The sequence below is a fragment of the Scyliorhinus canicula genome, chromosome 1 (assembly GCF_902713615.1).
Source record: "Scyliorhinus canicula chromosome 1, sScyCan1.1, whole genome shotgun sequence".
NCBI classification, from domain to species: Eukaryota; Metazoa; Chordata; class Chondrichthyes; order Carcharhiniformes; family Scyliorhinidae; genus Scyliorhinus; species Scyliorhinus canicula.
Window position 1 is genome coordinate 187171516 of NC_052146.1, and position 18612 is coordinate 187190127.

Here is an 18612-nt window from a genome sequence, read left to right on the forward strand (position 1 = left end):
TGCAGGCGGATGTGGCAATGTTGCAGGAGACTCACTTGAGAGTAGTAGACCAGGTACGCCTGAGAAGGGGGTGGGTGAGACAGGTGTTCCACTCAGGCTTGGACGCAAAGAACCGGGGGGTGGCGATTTTGGTGGGAAAGAGGGTGTCGTTCGTGGCGGCGCAGGTGGTAGCAGATAAGGAGGGTAGGTACGTGATGGTGAAGGGTAGGCTGCAGGGAGAGAATGTGGTGCTGGTGAATGTGTATGCCCCGAATTGGGATGACGCGGGTTTTATGAGGCGCCTGTTGGGCCTCATTCCGGGTCTGGAGGCAGGGGGCCTGATCATGGGGGGGGACTTCAATACAGTGCTCGACCCTGGGCTGGACAGATCAAGTTCCAGGACGAATAGGAGGCCGGCAGCGGCAGAGGTGCTAAGGGGGTTCATGGAGCAGATGGGGGGGGTAGACCCTTGGAGATTTGGCAGGCCAAGGGCGAGGGAGTATTCTTTTTTCTCCCACGTCCACAGGGTGTACTCCAGAATAGACTTTTTTGTACTGAGCAGGGGGCTGATTTCGAGAGTGCAGGACACGGAGTACTCGGCCATTGCGATTTCGGACCATGCACCACACTGGGTAGAGGTAGAACTGGGGGAAGCACGGGACCAGCGCCCGTTGTGGCGCCTGGATGTGGGGCTGCTGGCGGACGGTGAGGTGTGCGGAAGGGTCCGGGAGGGCATTGAGAGATATCTGGGCACGAACGACACGGGCGAGGTGAAGGTGGGGGTAGTCTGGGAGGCCCTGAAAGCAGTGATCAGAGGAGAGCTGATCTCCATAAGGGCACACAGAGAAAGGAAGGAGAGGCAGGAGAGGGAGAGACTGGTGGGGGAACTTATAGAAGTGGACAGGAGATATGCGGAGACACCAGAGGAGGGGCTGTTGAGGGAGCGGCGCAGTTTACAGGCCCAGTTTGACCCTACTGACCACTAGGAAGGCGGAGACGCAATGGAGAAGGGCACAGGGCGCGGTCTATGAGTACGGGGAAAAGGCGAGCAGGATGCTAGCACACCAGCTGCGCAAGCAAGATGCAGCCAGAGAGATTGGGGGAGTGAGAGAGAAGGGAGGGAACGTAGTGCAGAAGGGGCAAGAGGTGAACGGGGTCTTCAGGGATTTCTACAGGGAATTGTACCGGTCTGAGCCGCCCAGGAGGAGGGGGGGAATGGAGAACTTCCTCGATAGATTGAGGTTCCCAAAGGTCCAGGAGGAACGGGTGGAGGGGCTGGGGGCGCCGATAGAGCTGCAGGAGCTAGTTAAAGGGATAGGCCAGATGCAGGCGGGGAAGGCGCCGGGGCCGGATGGGTTCCCGGTGGAATTTTATAAGAAGTATGTGGACTTGGTGGGTCCAGTGCTGGTGCGAGCCTTCAATGAGGCGCGAGAGGGGGGTGTTCTGCCCCCGACAATGTCACAGGCCCTGATCTCCTTGATCCTGAAGCGGGACAAAGACCCTGTACAGTGCGGGTCCTACAGGCCTATCTCCCTCTTGAATGTAGATGCCAAACTGTTGGCAAAGGTCCTGGCAACCAGAATAGAGGATTGTGTGCCAGGGGTAATCCATGAGGACCAGACGGGGTTCGTAAAGGGACGACAACTTAACACAAATGTCCGGAGACTGTTGAATGTGATTATGATGCCAGCAGTGGAGGGGGAGGCTGAGATAGTGGTAGCACTGGATGCGGAGAAGGCATTCGATAGGGTGGAGTGGGAATACCTGTGGGAGACGCTGGAACGGTTTGGGTTTGGGGAGGGATTTATCAAGTGGGTGAAGCTGCTGTATTCGGCCCCGATGGCGAGTGTGGTTACAAACGGGAGGAGGTCACAGTATTTTGGGCTCCATCGAGGTACCAGGCAGGGATGCCCCCTATCCCCCTTACTATTTGCATTAGCGATCGAACCGTTGGCAATGGCACTGAGGGGGTCAGGGGGGTGGAGAGGACTGACAAGGGGAGGGGAGGAACATCGGGTATCACTCTATGCGGATGATTTGTTGTTATATGTGGCGGACCCGGAAGGGGGAATGCCGGAGGTAATGGAAATACTAGCGGAGTTTGGGGACTTTTCGGGATATAAATTAAATGTGGGTAAAAGTGAGGTCTTTGTGATACACCCGGGAGATCAGGGGGAGGGAATTGGGCGGCTCCCCTTTAAGAGAGCAGTAAAGAGCTTCAGGTACTTGGGGGTGCAGGTGGCAAGGAACTGGGGGACCCTCCACAAGCTGAACTTTTCAAGGCTGGTGGAGCAGATGGAGGAGGAGTTCAAGAGGTGGGACATGGTACCGCTGTCGCTAGCAGGGAGGGTGCAGTCAGTCAAAATGACGGTCCTCCCGAGGTTCTTGTTTCTGTTTCAGTGCTTGCCCATCTTTCTCCCCAGGGCCTTCTTCAAGAAGGTAACTAGCAGCATTATGGGCTATGTGTGGGCACATGGCACCCCTAGAGTGAGAAGGATTTTCTTGGAACGGAATAGGGACAGGGGAGGATTAGCGCTACCCAATCTTTCCGGATACTACTGGGCGGCGAACGCATCGATGGTGCGCAAGTGGGTGATGGAGGGGGAGGGGGCAGCTTGGAAACGTATGGAGAGGGCGTCCTGCGGCAATACAAGCCTGGGGGCGCTAGTAACGGCACCATGGCCGCTCCCCCCCACAAGGTATACCACGAGTCCGGTAGTGGCGGCCACCCTGAAAATCTGGGGGCAGTGGAGGCGACACAGGGGGGAAGTGGGGGGTCTGATGGCGGCGCCACTGAGAGGGAACCACAGATTTGTCCCGGGGAACACTGGCGGGGGATTCCAGAGCTGGCACAGGGCGGGCATCAGGCAACTGAGGGACATGTTCATAGAGGGGAGGTTTGCGAGCCTGGGAGAGCTGGAGGAGAGGTTTGGGCTCCCCCCGGGGAACACGTTTAGATACCTGCAGGTGAAGGCATTTGCCAGACGACAGGTGGAAGGATTTCCCTTGCTTCCCGATAGAGGGGTGAGTGATAGGGTGCTGTCAGGGGTCTGGGTCGGAGAAGGGAAGGTCTCGGACATCTACAAAATAATGCAGGAGGTGGAGGAGGTATCGATAGAGGAGCTGAAAGACAAGTGGGAAGCGGAGCTGGGAGAGCAGATAGAAGATGGGACATGGGCGGATGCCTTAGAGAGGGTCAATTCGTCGTCGTCGTGCGCAAGGTTGGGCCTCATCCAATTTAAGGTGCTGCACAGAGCCCATATGACGGGGACTAGGATGAGTCGGTTCTTCGGGGGTGAGGACAGGTGTGTTAGGTGTTCGGGAAGCCCTGCGAACCATGTACATATGTTCTGGATGTGCCCGGCACTGGAAGAGTTCTGGGAGGGGGTGGCGGGGACGGTATCGAGAGTGGTGGGAACCAGGGTCAAACCAGGGTGGGGGCTAGCGATTTTTGGGGTTGGGGTGGAACCAGGAGTACAGGAGGCAGGGGAGGCCGGAATATTGGCCTTTGCGTCCTTGGTAGCTCGGAGAAGGATCTTGATTCAGTGGAGGGACACAAGGCCACCAAGTGTTAACACCTGGTTAAACGACATGGCAAGCTTCATCCAATTGGAAAGAATCAAATTCGCCCTGAGAGGGTCGGTACAGGGGTTCTTCCGGCGGTGGCAGCCCTTCCTTGACTTTCTGGATCAGAGATAGGAACTGGAGGCCGAAACAGCAGCAACCCGGGGAGAAAGGGGGGGGGGAAGGGAGGGGGGGGGGGGATAGCAACGAAGGGAGCACGTCAGCGGGGGGTCGCGGGCAATGACTGCCCGAGGCCATCGGCAGAAAGGGAGAGAACGGTTTGGTTGCTAGACTGGTAGCGCGGGGGGGAAGGGGGGGGGGGGGGGGGGGGGAGGGTGGGGGGGTGTGCGCGCGGGGGGAGGGCGTGGGGAGGATTTTCCAGGGGGGATTTGTTGTGTTATAATTTAAAATGTAGTAGGGGTAAATGTTTGTATCGAAAAATTTCAATAAAAATTATTTAAAAAAAAAACATGACTTGTGTTGAATAAGGGGCCTGAATGGGGAATGTGCAGCTGAGCCACACATAGCACTGTTTTATACAATGAGACGGTCCACTCGCCGGAACTTCCCGTGTAGTGAGTAGTTGGAACGACAAATGAATTCCCGACCTCCGTCCCAGCCCGAACGCAATATGGGAGGCCCCCCCCGACCCCCCCCGACCACCCCCCCCCGACCCCCCCACCCCCCCCCCCCCCCCCCCCCCCCCACCCCCCCCCCCCCCCCCCCCCCCCCCCCCCCCCCCCCCCCCCCCGACACCCCCCCCCCCCCCCCGGACCCCTCCCGACCCCCCCAACAGCCACGCCGGGCAACCCCGGCCTGATCACACGCAGGCAAAAATGCCAGCGTGGCACCTTGGCAGTGCAAACCTGGCACCTTGGCAGTGCCCCGCCAGCTGGCAGTGCCATGTAGGTAGTGCCGGGGCACCACCTTCCCAAAGAGCATGCAGCTGGGGGCCTCCGATCCTCTTGGAAACCCCCACAAGCACCGTTCCATCTGGTGCCCGTTCGTGGGTACCAGTACCAAACCGTGCTCCCCAAGGTCTTTGAGGCAAGGGATTGAATCCCAAAGCCTCAGGTACCTTGGGAATCTACCTCAATCTAGTATGCAGATTTACCAAAAGGTAATCCCGCCCATTGTTGGCTGGATTCACCTCGCAACATCTCGTGAGATCGTACTGAATGTCGCGAGGCATTGCGAACCGGGTCAATCCAGGGAGCGGTGTCTTCTGGCTTTCAATGGCCACGCTGCGCCGCAGCGAACTGCTTTTTGGGCGAAGCGTGGCCGGAGGGTTGCGCCCAGAGAGTGGTCAGGCAGTAGAATTTATTACCACAGGAAGTAGTTCAGGCCAAAACATTGTTTTCAAGAAGCAGTTAGATACGGCACTTGGGGCGAAGGGGATCAAAGGATATGGGTGGGGGGGAGGTAGGATTAGGCTAAAGAGTTGGATGCTCAGCCATGATTATAATGAATGGTGGTGCCAGCTCAAAGGGCCGAATGGCCTCCTCCTGCTCCTATTTTCTATTTCATGAGAAATTTACTGAAAAACATTATCCAACATCTTTTGTTTTTATTAGTCATGTAATAATGACCAACAAAACGGTTTTAGTGACTTGGTTGAAGGATGAATGCTCCATAACACCAGGGAGACCTACCCGGCTTTTTTACAGAATATTGCCATGGGATCATTTGCACCCACCTTAGAGGGCAGATGGGGCCTCATTTTAAGATTTTATTTAAGAGACAGTACCTCTGACTGTGCAGTACTGTCTCAGTACTGAAATACGGAATAGCCAGGAATTATGTTCCAGTCCCTAGAGTGGGATTTGAACTCACAATTTTCTGAGACAGCTGAGCCAAATCTGTTGCAACAAAGAGCGTGTGGAGGAATAGAAAGGCCCTGGGAGGGTCTCGCCATTGAGCACCGGCGGTATCTCCTGGCCCCGCTGTTGTCTACACTGTCCTGCAGCCAGGATGCCCGCCACACAGGGTTGTCGTCGGCAGAACCGGAAGATTCCACTGGTGGGAAGGGCTAGAAAATCCTGCCCCAGACTTTCAAATACATAGGGCGGGATTCTCCCAACGGGCGGCCAAGTGCCGACGCCGGAGTAAAAACGGGAGTCTTTTACTCCGGCGTCGGCGCCCGTTCCGGGACCCCATTCTGCGGCCCACAGGGGGCTAGGACAGCGCTGGAGCACCCTATGCTCCAGTTGCCGATCCCGGCCTGAAGCTGGCGCCGCGGGGTCCGCACATGTGCTGTTGGGCCGGCGCCAACTAACGCATGTGCAGTGGCCTTCTTCCCTTCTCCGGCCCCGACGCCAAATGGCACAAGGCTACAGGAGCTGACCCGGAGGAAAGGAGGCTGGGGGACAGAGAGGCTGGCCCTCTCATTGGTGAGCCCCGATCGTGGGCCAGGCCACTACAGAGGCCCCCCTGGGGTCGGACCCCTCCTCCCCCCCCCACAGGCCGCCCCCGGACCCTTCAACGCCGAGGTTCCACCGCCTCGGAGGATGTCAGAACGGCATCGGCAGGACTCGGCTTTTTGTTGACGGCCGCTCGGCCCATCCGGGCCGGAGAATTGGTGCGCCGGCCCATGCCCGAGAGGTGCCGCATAACCCGACCGGCGCCGCGCCGACCACGCCGGCGCCAATAGCGCTGATTCTCCGCTCTGCGAAAAATCATGTCCCGGCATCGGAGCGGCGTGGCACGATTCGCGCAGCGCCACCCCGATTCTCCAACCCGGCGGGGGTCAGAGAATTCCGCCCATAAATTCTGAGTGCTAAAGGACACAAGAGTTTGGACATTATAAGTAAAACCATAATTAAAAGAATAACAAAGTAATGGTGAATGTATATAAACCACTGGTTAGGCTGCTGTGAGAGTACAGTGAAGAGTCTGGCTATTTGGAAAATAAGACAATAAGGCACAGAAAGTTCAGCGATGAGAACGTATTTGTGGAGATGGTTGACATCAATGGAAAGTCAAATCATGATTTCCCAATCCATTCACACATTTACCGTACAATCAGCAACGATGAAAATTACCACAGCTGGATTCCCTATAGCCAGGAAGAATCAGTTAAAAAAAACAAGTCTCTTCTTATTTGCTTGAGTGGATTTGATCCACAGGCCAAGAATGCGTGGGACCCAAAGGGAAGGGGTTTTGGAGGGAGGGTGGAGAGCACTCTGACTGCTTGCCACACTTTGAAGGATATGTGCATACCCAAGTTACTGCAAGGTGATCACAAGGTGCTTCAGACCTTCTGCAACTGGTGGACGTGACAGCTTATTCACCTCAAGAATCAAATGTTAATTTAACTCATTTACATCATTAGTTTAGAGAGACTGTATATAAGTGTTTGGTACATATAGAGTTAATGTGGGACTGAGTAAAGTACAGTGATGTAAGAGGACACATGACTTGCATCCAGAGTCAGTCTACTGTTGGACAGAGCTGTGTGTGTCAGCAAGTATGGAGACAGCTCCAATCTTGTACACTTTACTGTATATTTGTAAATAGTAAGAGTGAATAAGACTTACAGTTAATAATAATTATCTTTATTAGTGTCACAAGTAAGCTTACATTAATACTGCAATGAAGTTACTGTAAAACACTCCTAGTCGCCACACTATGGCGCTTGTTCAGGTACGCTGAGGGAGAATTCGGTATGTCCAATTCACCAAAACAAACACGTCTTTCGGGAGGAAACCGGAGCATCAGGAGGAAACCCACACAGACATAGGGAGAACGTGCAGACTCCGCACAGAGAGTGACCCAAGCTGGGAATCGAACCCGTGTCCCTGGTGCTGTAAAGCAATGGTGCTAACCATTGTGCTACCGTGCCACCCAGCAAACCTATGTATGACTCCAACCATTCCTTCAGACCGACCGAACTGTAACCAATATACTACAATATGGTGGCAGCTTGTGAAAAGACTCAAAATCTTGCCGGAAATTCAGAGAAAAACTAAAATGGTGGAAGACTGAGAAAAAATTCAGCCAGTCTGACCTGAAAAGAATCTCCAGAAGCAGGGGCACAGAGGAAAAATCTATGGAACAAAGCTCCAAAGAAAGGCTTGGAAGCTGAAGGCAGATATTTTAAAATTCCTACTGCAGCAGATGACTCCAAAGGATTTCTGGGAAGTCCAGCTTCAGATCCCAGAGTGCAGGGTCAGCTGTCCAAGCAGAACTGAACTAAAAATTTAAATCCCAGGATAAAGCAGGTCTTGAGAAACTTTTAAATAATTCAAAGTCAAAAGTGCAGTTTGGAAAAATTGTATTTTGCTGAAACTCGATCCTCGAGTTGACGCTGGAACACGTGGAGCTGGATTCTCCGGTTTTGAGGTTATGTTTCCATGCCGGAGTGGGAATGGTGCCATTTTAGGATAGAAAACCTGGTGTAAAATGGTCACTGATCATCCTGGGGGCGAGCATGCCGGCAGCGTAGAGCACCTGGCTTTAGCTGCTGATATGGCCTGGAGAATTATTGTGTCCGTGGCCACGCATGCGCACGGATGTTGCCCACAGCAGCTGCGCTGTGCTATATGGTGGAGGCTGCTTGTGGACCCGGCCCGCGAAATAGGCTCGTGCCCCCGGCCTGCAAAAACAGCTCGTGCCCCCCCCCTCCCCCGGACCACCCTTCCACAGTGCCCCAGCCCCTAATAAAGTCCCTCCCTGCCCACGGATCAGCCCTCCCCCCACTGTGGCGGCGCTGGACTGAGTCCACAGCCACCACACCAAGTTCCCGACAGGTGAGACCATGAGGGACCCATGTAGTCGGGAACTCAGCCAGTTGGGAGCGGAACATCCAGGGCGAGCCTCAGGTAACATCTTGAGGCCATCGATACGCCACTTTGGAGGGGTTGGAGCATCGTGAGAGCAGCGCCGTCCCCGATTTGGTCGGGAACTGTGATTCTCCATCCGATCGCCAAATCCGATTTTGGCATCGGCAACCGGAGAATTCAGCCCCTGGTGTCTGAACGTGCACCAATAGGGAAACAAATCATTAGTTAAATAATCCGGAAGAACCAGGACTTCTAAACACAGCAGAGAGCAAGCAAAAGCTAGGATTTGAAAGGCTTGTGACATTAAATTGGAATGCTGAATAGAGGGCAACATGGTGGCGCAGTGGGTTAGCACTGCTGCCTCACGCCGCTGAGGTCCCAGGTTCGATACCGGCCCCGGGTCACTGCCCGTGTGGAATTTGCACATTCTCCCCATGTCTGCGTGGTTCTCACAGCAGATTCCGCACAGTGACCCAAGCTGGGAATCGAACCCGGGTCCCTGCTGCTGTGAAGCAGCAGTGCTAACCACTGTGCCACCATGCTGCTGCCCCATATAGGGTTAATGTGGGACTGTATACAGCACAGCCCAGGCAGTGATCTAAGGTAACTTATGTACTGCACCCAGAGTCAGTCTACTGTGGGACAGAGCTGAGTGTACTAGCTGGCATGGAGGCAGTTCCTGGCTTGCACCTTTTACTATATATTTGTAATTAGTTCTAGGAGGTTTTTTTCTTTATAAATTTAGAGTACCCAATTCATTTTTTCCAATTAAGGGGCAATTTAGCGTGGCAATCCACCTAGCCTGCACATCTTTGGGTTGTGGGGGCGAAACCCATGCTAACATGGTGAGAATGTGCAACTCCACACGGACAGTGACCCAGAGCCGGGATCAAACCCGGGTCCTTGGCGCCGTGAGGCTGCAGGGCTAACCCACTGCGCCACCATGTTGCCCTTAGTTCTAATAGTTAATCAAGATAGATAAATTCTTGATGTCGCGAGGAATTAAGGGCTACGGGGAGAATGCTGGTAGGTGGAGTTGAAATGCCCATCAGCCATGATTGAATGGCGGAGTGGACTCGATGGGCCGAATGGCCTTACTTCCACTCCTATGTCTTATGGTCTTATGGTCTTAAGACAGGTAACCTACAGACCTACCAGACTGTGACTAACGCCCTACAGCAGAGAGCACTTGTACCATTGGCGTTGTCTTCCTGTATTTGACTTGGTTAGAATTCGGCTTCCCAGCTGAGGGTCCCCAACCTGGCTGACCTGAGATTGGCATGAATGGTTCCTCAATGATGTGAGGTAACCTGGAAAGGGGGGGGGGGGGGGGGGGGGGCGCTCAGATAGGGATGTTAAGAACACATGTGACTTTCATTGACCGCTTCTATATCTTAGTCATGTAACATTTTGAAGCTGTCGCAAAAGGCTGATTCCGTTGAAGGCGGGAGGAATGCACCTTGCCACTTCATCGATTCCGTTTGAAAGGATCGCAAATGAATCCAATGAGTTCGTTTTTGAAAGACGGAACGTTATTTTGACACAACCTTAAGTTGCGCAAATTAGGCAGACCGCAAAACACTTAGGAGCCAAGGGAGTCTCTATGACCTGCAGCCACTGTTATAAGGTGGGAAATGCAGCGGCCAATTCGAACGCAAGCTCCCACCAACAGCAAGATGCCCATACGCGGTGGTGTTGGCTGATGGATGAATACTGGGCAGGATGGGGGAGGCTGGAAACCACTCGCCTTCAAATAGAGTCATTCGAATAGAATCGTTCATGTACACCTTGCGGTTAAAATACACCTCATCTGAAATGGGGCACTTGCAGCCCGGGCTGTGCTCCATTCGCCAAGGTTATGGCTTCCAATCTCAGGAGTTGGATCCGCAGTCAGATTCAGAGTGTCACCAGTGAATTCAATGTTTGGAGTGCCAACTGATGCACTGGCCCTGACTGACACATTCCATGCAACATTAAAGCAGTTTGCGCTGCCCCCTCATCATGTGCACCTTCTCACTCACCCTCACTTTCAACAACACTTTCACTTTTACTTCCACATATTGTTCCTCAGTTGACTGGTGCGTCTGATGCATGGACAGAGTACACAACAGGTGGCGTAACCCACAGGGTTGGAGCTGGGCGTGGGGGATGCTAAAGTAAATCCTAAATCCCTGGTGAATTTAATTCCACCTCACACTTTCAGCTGCTGGGCAGGTCTGCCTTCATAACATAGGGGGCTAGAGACAAGTGGGCACTGGAGCAAGGCTGTGCGGGGGATGTTAGACAGCATTTGTTCATTTAAAGGGTAGAGGAAAGCTGGGAATTCCGGCTCCCAAACGGCCCTTGAGGTTAGATCAATAGAAAATGGGGGGGGGGGGGGGCTGAGGTTAACAGATTTTTGTCAGATAAAGGTATGTTAATGATAAAATGGAACGGCGGTGGCTCTAACTGAATGGCCTCGCCTTGAGAAGCTTTCACTTCGCCTGATCTGATATTTCATTCTCCCCACAATTGTTTGAGCTGAGTGAAGAAGGGAGGCAATAAACAAAGAAGACTAAAAACTCTCCAGGTCGAGGAAGCACCCCATCAGTGAAGTTAGCCACCGTTAGCTGATGGAAATTGGAACCGGCAGCGATTTCTTGACGTCCTGCTTCTTTAAGAGATTAATAACCTTGCAGTTGAGAACACCATGCAATCTTCCCCCGGGTAATGAGCAGAGAAACATTCACTGATTAGATTAATCCGGGCAAATCTTCATCAGATGAGCCATGTAGCAGGGCAGCCTCTCAATCAGCTACAGTCAAAAAAGGCTGAATTGAGCAGGCAAGCCCATTTCCCAATATCCTCCTTAACTAAAATGGGAATGTTTCAAAAATTTGAATTTAAATAGATGCTTTGTTTTTATGTTTTGGATCCGCTGCTTCTGAATTTATTTCTACACCCAAAAAATTAGGATTAGACGTTACTCCACTGATATTGTGCCGGGCAGAAATCTAGGGGGAGGTGGAGTTGTCACTGGCCTTGTTATCCAGAGATCTGGGTTCGAACCCAGCCACGGCTGATGGAGAAATTTGGGATTCAATAAAAAAAATTCTGGAGTTAAAACGCAACGATTGTGGTCAAAACAAAAACCCTCCTGGTTCCCTAATGTCCTTTCGTGAAGGAAATCTGCCATCCTTACCTGGTCTGGCTTCTATGTGACTTCAGACCCACAAATCAACTCTTAAAAATGCTCTCTGGGGGGACAGCTAGGGATGGTCAGTAAATACGGAATTTTAAAAAAATGACTCCATCTATGGGAGTCATTGCAGCATCTTTAATATTGCGCCTGCATCGTGCCCATTTGGTTGGGGTAAGAGAAAGAGGTGCAAAAGCTTTGAGATGGAAAGGGTTAGGGTTAGGGCTGCACAATTTGAGTACAGCGCGCGTTTCAACCTGTTAAACATTTGCGTCCCGCCCAAGCCATGATTGTGGAGCAGTAACCCCAGAACAGACTGTCACACTATTTATCATCGAGAGTGGCCTTTCTAAACGGGCTACCCGCAAATACACCCTCAATGTTATCCAATGTTATTTTGTTATTACGTGAATGTGAAGCCAAACGAAAGAGAAGCAGTTTGAGAATCAGTGTATTTCTTAACGAATTAACTGTTTGAAAGTGTAATAGGCAGGAGGAATTTTAGAACAATCTGTTCTGGTTAGATGTGCCCTCAATAACCGGATGGATGAATAACAAATACTCCGGACATTCAAATGACAATTAACCTAAATGAAAGTTATTATTTGCTTAATCCCACTGAACAGCTTGTAGAGAGAGATTTGGGTATTTCTTTTAATACTGGAAGGTCGATGCGTGCTCCTCTTGTGGTAATCTTTATCTCAGGAACCTTCTCTTTAATCTGCATGTTTAGCACAAAGTGGACCGGCAATGGTTTATAACCATCCTCTGCTATTTATTAAGGGCAGCACGGTAGCACAGTGGTTAGCACAATTGCTTCACAGCACCAGGGTTCTAGGTTCGATTCCCTGTCTGTGCGGAGTCTGCACGTTCTCCCCGTGTCTGCGTGGGTTTCCTTCCACAAGTCCTGAAAGACCCGCAGGTTAGGTGGATTGGCCATGATAAATTGCCCCTTAGTGTCCAAAATTGCCCTTAGTGTTGGGTGGGGTTACTGGGTTATGGGGATAGGGTGGAGGTGTTGACCTTGGGTAGGGTGCTCTTTCAAAGAGCCGGTGCAGATTCGATGGGCCGAATGACCTCCTTCTGCACTGTAAATTCTATGATCAACTAGAAACTGTTCTCATCCGCCTGCTTCAGAAGCTCAATGAGCCAGACTGTCCGAATGGGGCAGGGGGATCTCACAGCAACTCCCCGCTCCCAGCTCCTCCACATTGGGAAGAGGAGGGAGGTCGTTCGGCCCCTCTCTCGCTTGCTTCACCATTCAATGAGATCAGTGCTGACCTGTATTTTCACTCCATCTTCCAGACTGAACACTTGTTTGCACGGATGCTGCTCATCTTATTCTACCTGGATAATAGGCGGGAGAGATGGACACCGATTCTCTCCTCACAGATGCTGTCAGACTTGCTGAGTATTTCGAGCTGGTTTTGATTTTATTCTCCATTCTTCTGTTCTATGTCTTGATTCCCTTACATAGCAATCATCTATCAGTCTTGAACGCTTCAATTGTCCCTCATGTGCTTCACACAATTACAGATTTCCCCTCCCCAACCTTTGTGTCTGGGGTGGGGGGGGGGGGATTCCATGTTTTCACCCTCAATCGTCTAATCTCTGGTGAAGACACCGGGGGCACTAAAGGATGTTTCCCGGTGATATAAAACGGTGTAAAGTGAGCAGAGACCCGCCTCTGTTGGGCCAAACGTGTTCATTAATGATGTTGTGCAGAATCTAACCAGAACGAGAAACGCGCCCATTTCTTGCTCCAAGAAGCGGGGGAGAAAGGTGCTGACATTCCCTCAGAATGTCCCCTGGCGGTACTTTCAATTCCTAAACTTTCCCAGAGTTGCATTTTTCTCTCCCTCACTCCCTCTGTCTCGCCCCGGAATGATTTATTCAACAGGTATTCAAGCGCTTGGGGGTAGGGGCAGATTTCCACGGGGCTGCCTCCCGGGGAACTTGTATTTTGGATTCATAAAAGCTCCTCTTGATTGAGTGGCTTCCTGAGACATGGAAAAAGTGAAAACAACATCTCCCGGGAGCAATGGTGACAATCTGCGAGGAGTTGGGTGAAATGGGACAGATTTCCCAGTGTATAACCGAGCCAGTTTAACAGCGCCGGGTCTGTCTGCAATGCACCGGCATCCAGATCATTTGAATTCTTTGGCATTTACACGCAAATCTGGAATCATTAAGTAGAAAATGCAATTTACATAGCTGGGGGGGGGGGGGGGTTAAAACGGATACCCCCCCCTCCCCAGGTTTACTTGCCCCTGTTTCATAGAGAGAGAGTTCGATGCTTACAGATCGAAATACAGAAAGGGCTGATACCCAAATAGACTTTGTTCACATTTACCTTTGAGACACTTCTGATACCGTCCCGTCAAAAGATTCATCGCACCGATTTTAAAATAATGGTACAGGAGCCTGAATATTTTTTGAACAGGAAAGTTGTGTGACGACCAATTCCCCTCTGGTCAGAGCCTCTGTTTCGCCCTCTGCTCAAAGGGGATTGAGGAGCAGGCAAAGAAAAGTGGCAGGAAATACTTGACAATATTTAGCTGCCGCTTTGTCAGACACAATTCGGATCGGTTACTTTCTTTGGGAGCTTTTGAGGCTGGGTTTTAAACGTATTTCGTTGGGTTTGAATGGCAGAGAGATGTAAGTCCCAAAATTGGGAGGAGGGGATGTCTCAGATGTTTTACTTGCATCTACAACAGTTTCTTTACCGACTAGTTTGTTCAATGTATATAAAAAAGCTCTGAACGAAGGAATCACATTAAATTAAGGCAAGGCGGAATTTCGGATGTAACGAATGAGTTAGAATCTGATCCGACCCTATTACACAGTTTTAAAAAGTCAACCTCCTCCTCTATTCCGAAAATTATATATTTTTTAAAACCCATTTAGTCTGGTTTAATTTACTTTCAATTCCTCATTTGGAAAGTCAGACTGTTTCCCAGGGAATACATGAGACTGTTTCCCAGGGAATACATGAAACTGTCAGTGAAAGTTATGGGGAAAAGTGGCTAAAACTCAAATGATAATTCTAGCCAGGGATAACGGGATAGAGGTAGAGAGAGATAGAGATAGATAGAGAGATAGAGATAGATAGAGAGATAGAGATAGACAGGGAAAGAGATAGATAGATAGGTAGACACAGAGAGAAACAGAGATAGATAGATAGATAGATAGATAGATAGATATATAGATAGATAGGCAGAGAGAGAGACAGAGAGAGATAGAGATAGAGAGGTAGATAGATAGAGAGAGACAGAGAGAGATCGGGAGATGGAGAGATAGATAAAAAGATACAGAGAGATAGAGATAGATAGAGACATAGAGAGATAGAAAATGATAGATAGATAGAGATATAGATAGAGAGGGAGAGATAGATAGATAGACAGAGAGAGAAATAGGGAGAGATGGAGAGATAGAGAGAAATATAGAGAGATAGAGAGAGAGAGAACTATAGAGAGATAGATATATATATTGAGAGATAGATAGAGAGAGCCAGAGTAACAATGTTCAAAATGACTTGGTAATTTCCTGCTGATATTAGGGGTCATGTTAAAAACCCAAAGGATGCGGGTGAGACTCACTGACAGATGTTTAACAACGAAGTTAACAGGAATATTGTCGGCCGGAGACTCCACTGCCGCCCTGTCAGGACCCTGATCCGATTTGCAGGATGTTTGGATTCAGTGCCCCCGCCCCCAGCCCAGCCCGGGGGTCGCCCTCTGATTGGACCTGCACAGGGTTGGGAGGCAGATAGAAAACCCCTGTGCAAGTGGAGGCGGACCCCTGACCAGGAGAAGGAGCCGGAGCTGGACAGGAGCCGGAGCTGGACAGGACAGGAGCTGAACTGGACAGGACAGGAGCTGGACAGGACAGGAGCTGAACAGGACAGGACAGGAGCTGGACAGGACAGGAGCTGGACAGGACAGGAGCTGGACAGGACAGGAGCTGAACAGGACAGGAGCTGAACAGGACAGGACAGGAGCTGGACAGGACAGGAGCTGGACAGGACAGGAGCTGAACAGGACAGGACAGGAGCTGGACAGGACAGGAGCTGGACAGGAGCTGGACAGGACAGGAGCTGAACAGGACAGGACAGGAGCTGGACAGGAGCTGGACAGGACAGGAGCTGGACAGGACAGGACAGGAGCTGGCCAGGAGCTGGACAGGACAGGAGCTGGACAGGAGCTGGACAGGGGCTGGACAGGACAGGGGCTGGACAGGAGCTGAACAGGACAGGACAGGAGCTGGACAGAACAGGAGCTGAACAGGACAGGACAGGAGCTGGACAGGACAGGACAGGAGCTGGACAGGACAGGAGCTGAACAGGACAGGACAGGACAGGAGCTGGACAGGGGCTGGACAGGACAGGGGCTGGACAGAACAGGAGCTGAACAGGACAGGACAGGAGCTGGACAGGGGCTGGACAGGACAGGGGCTGGACAGAACAGGAGCTGAACAGGACAGGACAGGAGCTGGACAGGGGCTGGACAGGACAGGGGCTGGACAGGACAGGGGCTGGACAGGACAGGAGCTGGACAGGGGCTGGACAGGACAGGGGCTGGACAGGACAGAACAGGGGCTGGACTGGACAGGACAGGAGCTGGACAGGGGCTGGACAGGACAGAGGCTGGACAGGGGCTGGACAGGACAGGACAGGAGCTGGACAGGGGCTGGACAGGACAGGACAGGAGCTGGACAGGGGCTGGACAGGACAGGACAGGAGCTGGACAGGGGCTGGACAGGACAGGCCAGGGGCTGGACAGGAGCTGACAGAGACGGAGGGAGTCTCAGCGACATGACGGCCAGAGAGCAGAGCTGTCAGCCTCCACGCAAAGCTGCGGCCAAGGAGTGGGAGAAGGGCAGCCGCTCCCGGAGCTTCGCCATCACTGACCTGCTGGGACTGGACAGCGGCGCTGCCTCGCCGCCGCCTCCGCCGCCAGGACCACCCCCCGGGCACGGGCTGCCTCTCCTCCCCGCCCACCTGGGGCTGCTCGCCAGCCGCCCGCTCAGCGCCCTCCACCCGCCCGGACCCGCTTTCCTGGACGTGCTGTCCGAGCTGCAAGGCCGCCCGGCCGCCCTACACAGCCGCCTGCCGCTGCTCCGGAGGGTGACCCTGCTGGACAACTACCAGGCGCTTCACCACTCCGGTAAAGAGATCTCCACTCAGTGTGTACAGCCAGTAAGAAGTCTTCCATCAGGTTAAAGTCCAACTGCTTTGTTTCAAACATGAGCTTTCGGAGCACTGCTCCTTCCTCAGGCGAAGGAAGGAGCCCGAGGAACCTGAGGAAGGAGCAGTGCTCCGAAAGCTAGTGTTTGAAACAAACCTGTTGGACTTTAACCTGGTGTTGTAAGGCTCCTTATTGTGCTCACCCCAGTCCAACGCCGGCATCTCCACATCATGTGTACAGCCAGACAGCCCAGCCAGCCCAGACTAGACTAGAGACAGTCTGAGCCGCTTCCACACTACACCCACTCTCTATACCCCTGAATTCTCTCTCTATACCCCTGAATTCTCTCTCTATCCCCCTGACCTCTCTATCCCCCTGACCTCTCTATACCCCTGAATTCTCTCTCTATCCCCCTGAATTCTCTCTCTATCCCCCTGACCTCTCTATCCCCCTGACCTCTCTATACCCCTGAATTCTCTCTCTATCCCCCTGAATTCTCTCTCTATCCCCTGACCTCTCTCTCTATACCCCCAACCTCTCTCTCTATCCCCCTGACCTCTCTATCCCCTGACCTCTCTCTCTATCCCCCTGAATTCTCTCTCTATCCCCCTGACCTCTCTCTACCCCCCTGAATTATCTCTCTATCCCCCTGAATTCTCTCTCCATACCCCTGAATTCTCTCTCTATCCCCCTGACCTCTCTATCTCCCTGGCCTCTCTATCCCCCTGACCTCTCTCTCTATCCCCTGACCTCTCTCTCTACCCCTGAATTCTCTCTCTATCCCCCTGAATTCTCTCTCTATCTCCCTGACCTCTCTCTCTATACCCCTGACCTCTCTCTCTATACCCCTGACCTCTCTCTCTATACCCCTGACCTCTCTCTCTATACCCCTGGCCTCTCTCTCTCTCTATCCCCCTGACCTCTCTCTCTATACCCCTGACCTCCCTCTCTATCCCCCTGACCTCTCTCTCTATCCCCCTGAATTCTCTCTCTATATCCCTGAATTCTCTCTCTATCCCCCTGAATTCTCTCTCTATCCCCCTGACCTCTCTCTATATACCCCTGACCTCTCTCTCTATCCCCCTGACCTCTCTCTATCCCCCTGAATTCTCTCTCTATATCCCTGAATTATCTCTCTATCCCCCGACCTCTCTCTCTATACCCCTGAATTCTCTCTCTATCCCCCAACCTCCCTCTCTATCTCCCTGACCTCTCCATCCCCCTGACCTCTCTCTGTATCCCCCTGACCTCTCTCTCTGTATCCCCCTGACCTCACTCTCTATCCCCCTGACCTCTCTCTCTATCCCCCTGACCTCTCTCTCTATACCCCTGACCTCTCTCTCTATACCCCTGACCTCTCTCTCTATACCCCTGGCCTCTCTCTCTATCCCCCTGACCTCTCTCTCTATACCCCTGACCTCCCTCTCTATCCCCCTGACCTCTCTCTCTATCCCCCTGAATTTTCTCTCTATATCCCTGAATTTTCTCTCTATCCCCCTGAATTCTCTCTCTATCCCCCTGACCTCTCTCTCTATACCCCTGACCTCTCTCTCTATCCCCTTGACCTCTCTCTCTGTCTCCCTGAATTCTCTCTCTATATCCCTGAATTCTCTCTCTACCCCCTGACCTCTCTCTCTATACCCCTGAATTCTCTCTCTATTCCCCTGACCTCTCTCGCTATCCCCCTGACCTCCCTCTCTATCCCCCTGTAACTCTCTGACTCACTGGACAGGGAATATGAGGTTTGGAGTTCTTACCTGTAACTCTCTGAATCACAGGCCGTAGTTACACACGTGCCGCCAAGTCCAGTGGTTTCTGTGAACCTATCCAACTTGGCTTGGGAAAACACCCGCCGATTGGAAACGCTTGTTACATTTTAGTCTCTAACAATCTGAGCTCATGTGAATTGATCAAATTGATCACC

The 18612-nt window shown here is 52.2% G+C and overlaps 1 protein-coding gene and 1 long non-coding RNA gene across 3 annotated transcripts in view; one reads left to right on the forward strand and one right to left on the reverse strand.

The window, feature by feature from the left end:
- Positions 1 to 14630, reverse strand: part of LOC119970363 — a 34593-nt gene extending 19963 nt beyond the window's left edge. For both annotated transcript variants that reach the window (XR_005461596.1, XR_005461595.1), the window contains exon 1: positions 13856 to 14630. This is a non-coding gene — a long non-coding RNA (uncharacterized LOC119970363). The remainder of the gene's footprint in view (positions 1 to 13855) is intronic.
- Positions 14631 to 16143: 1513 nt separating this feature from the next.
- vsx1 (visual system homeobox 1 homolog, chx10-like) overlaps positions 16144 to 18612 on the forward strand; it is a 30980-nt gene continuing 28511 nt past the window's right edge. Inside the window, exon 1 of the mRNA XM_038804843.1 lies at positions 16144 to 16667. Within this exon, the coding sequence (XP_038660771.1) occupies positions 16316 to 16667 (352 nt within the window). The 5' untranslated portion in view covers positions 16144 to 16315. The remainder of the gene's footprint in view (positions 16668 to 18612) is intronic.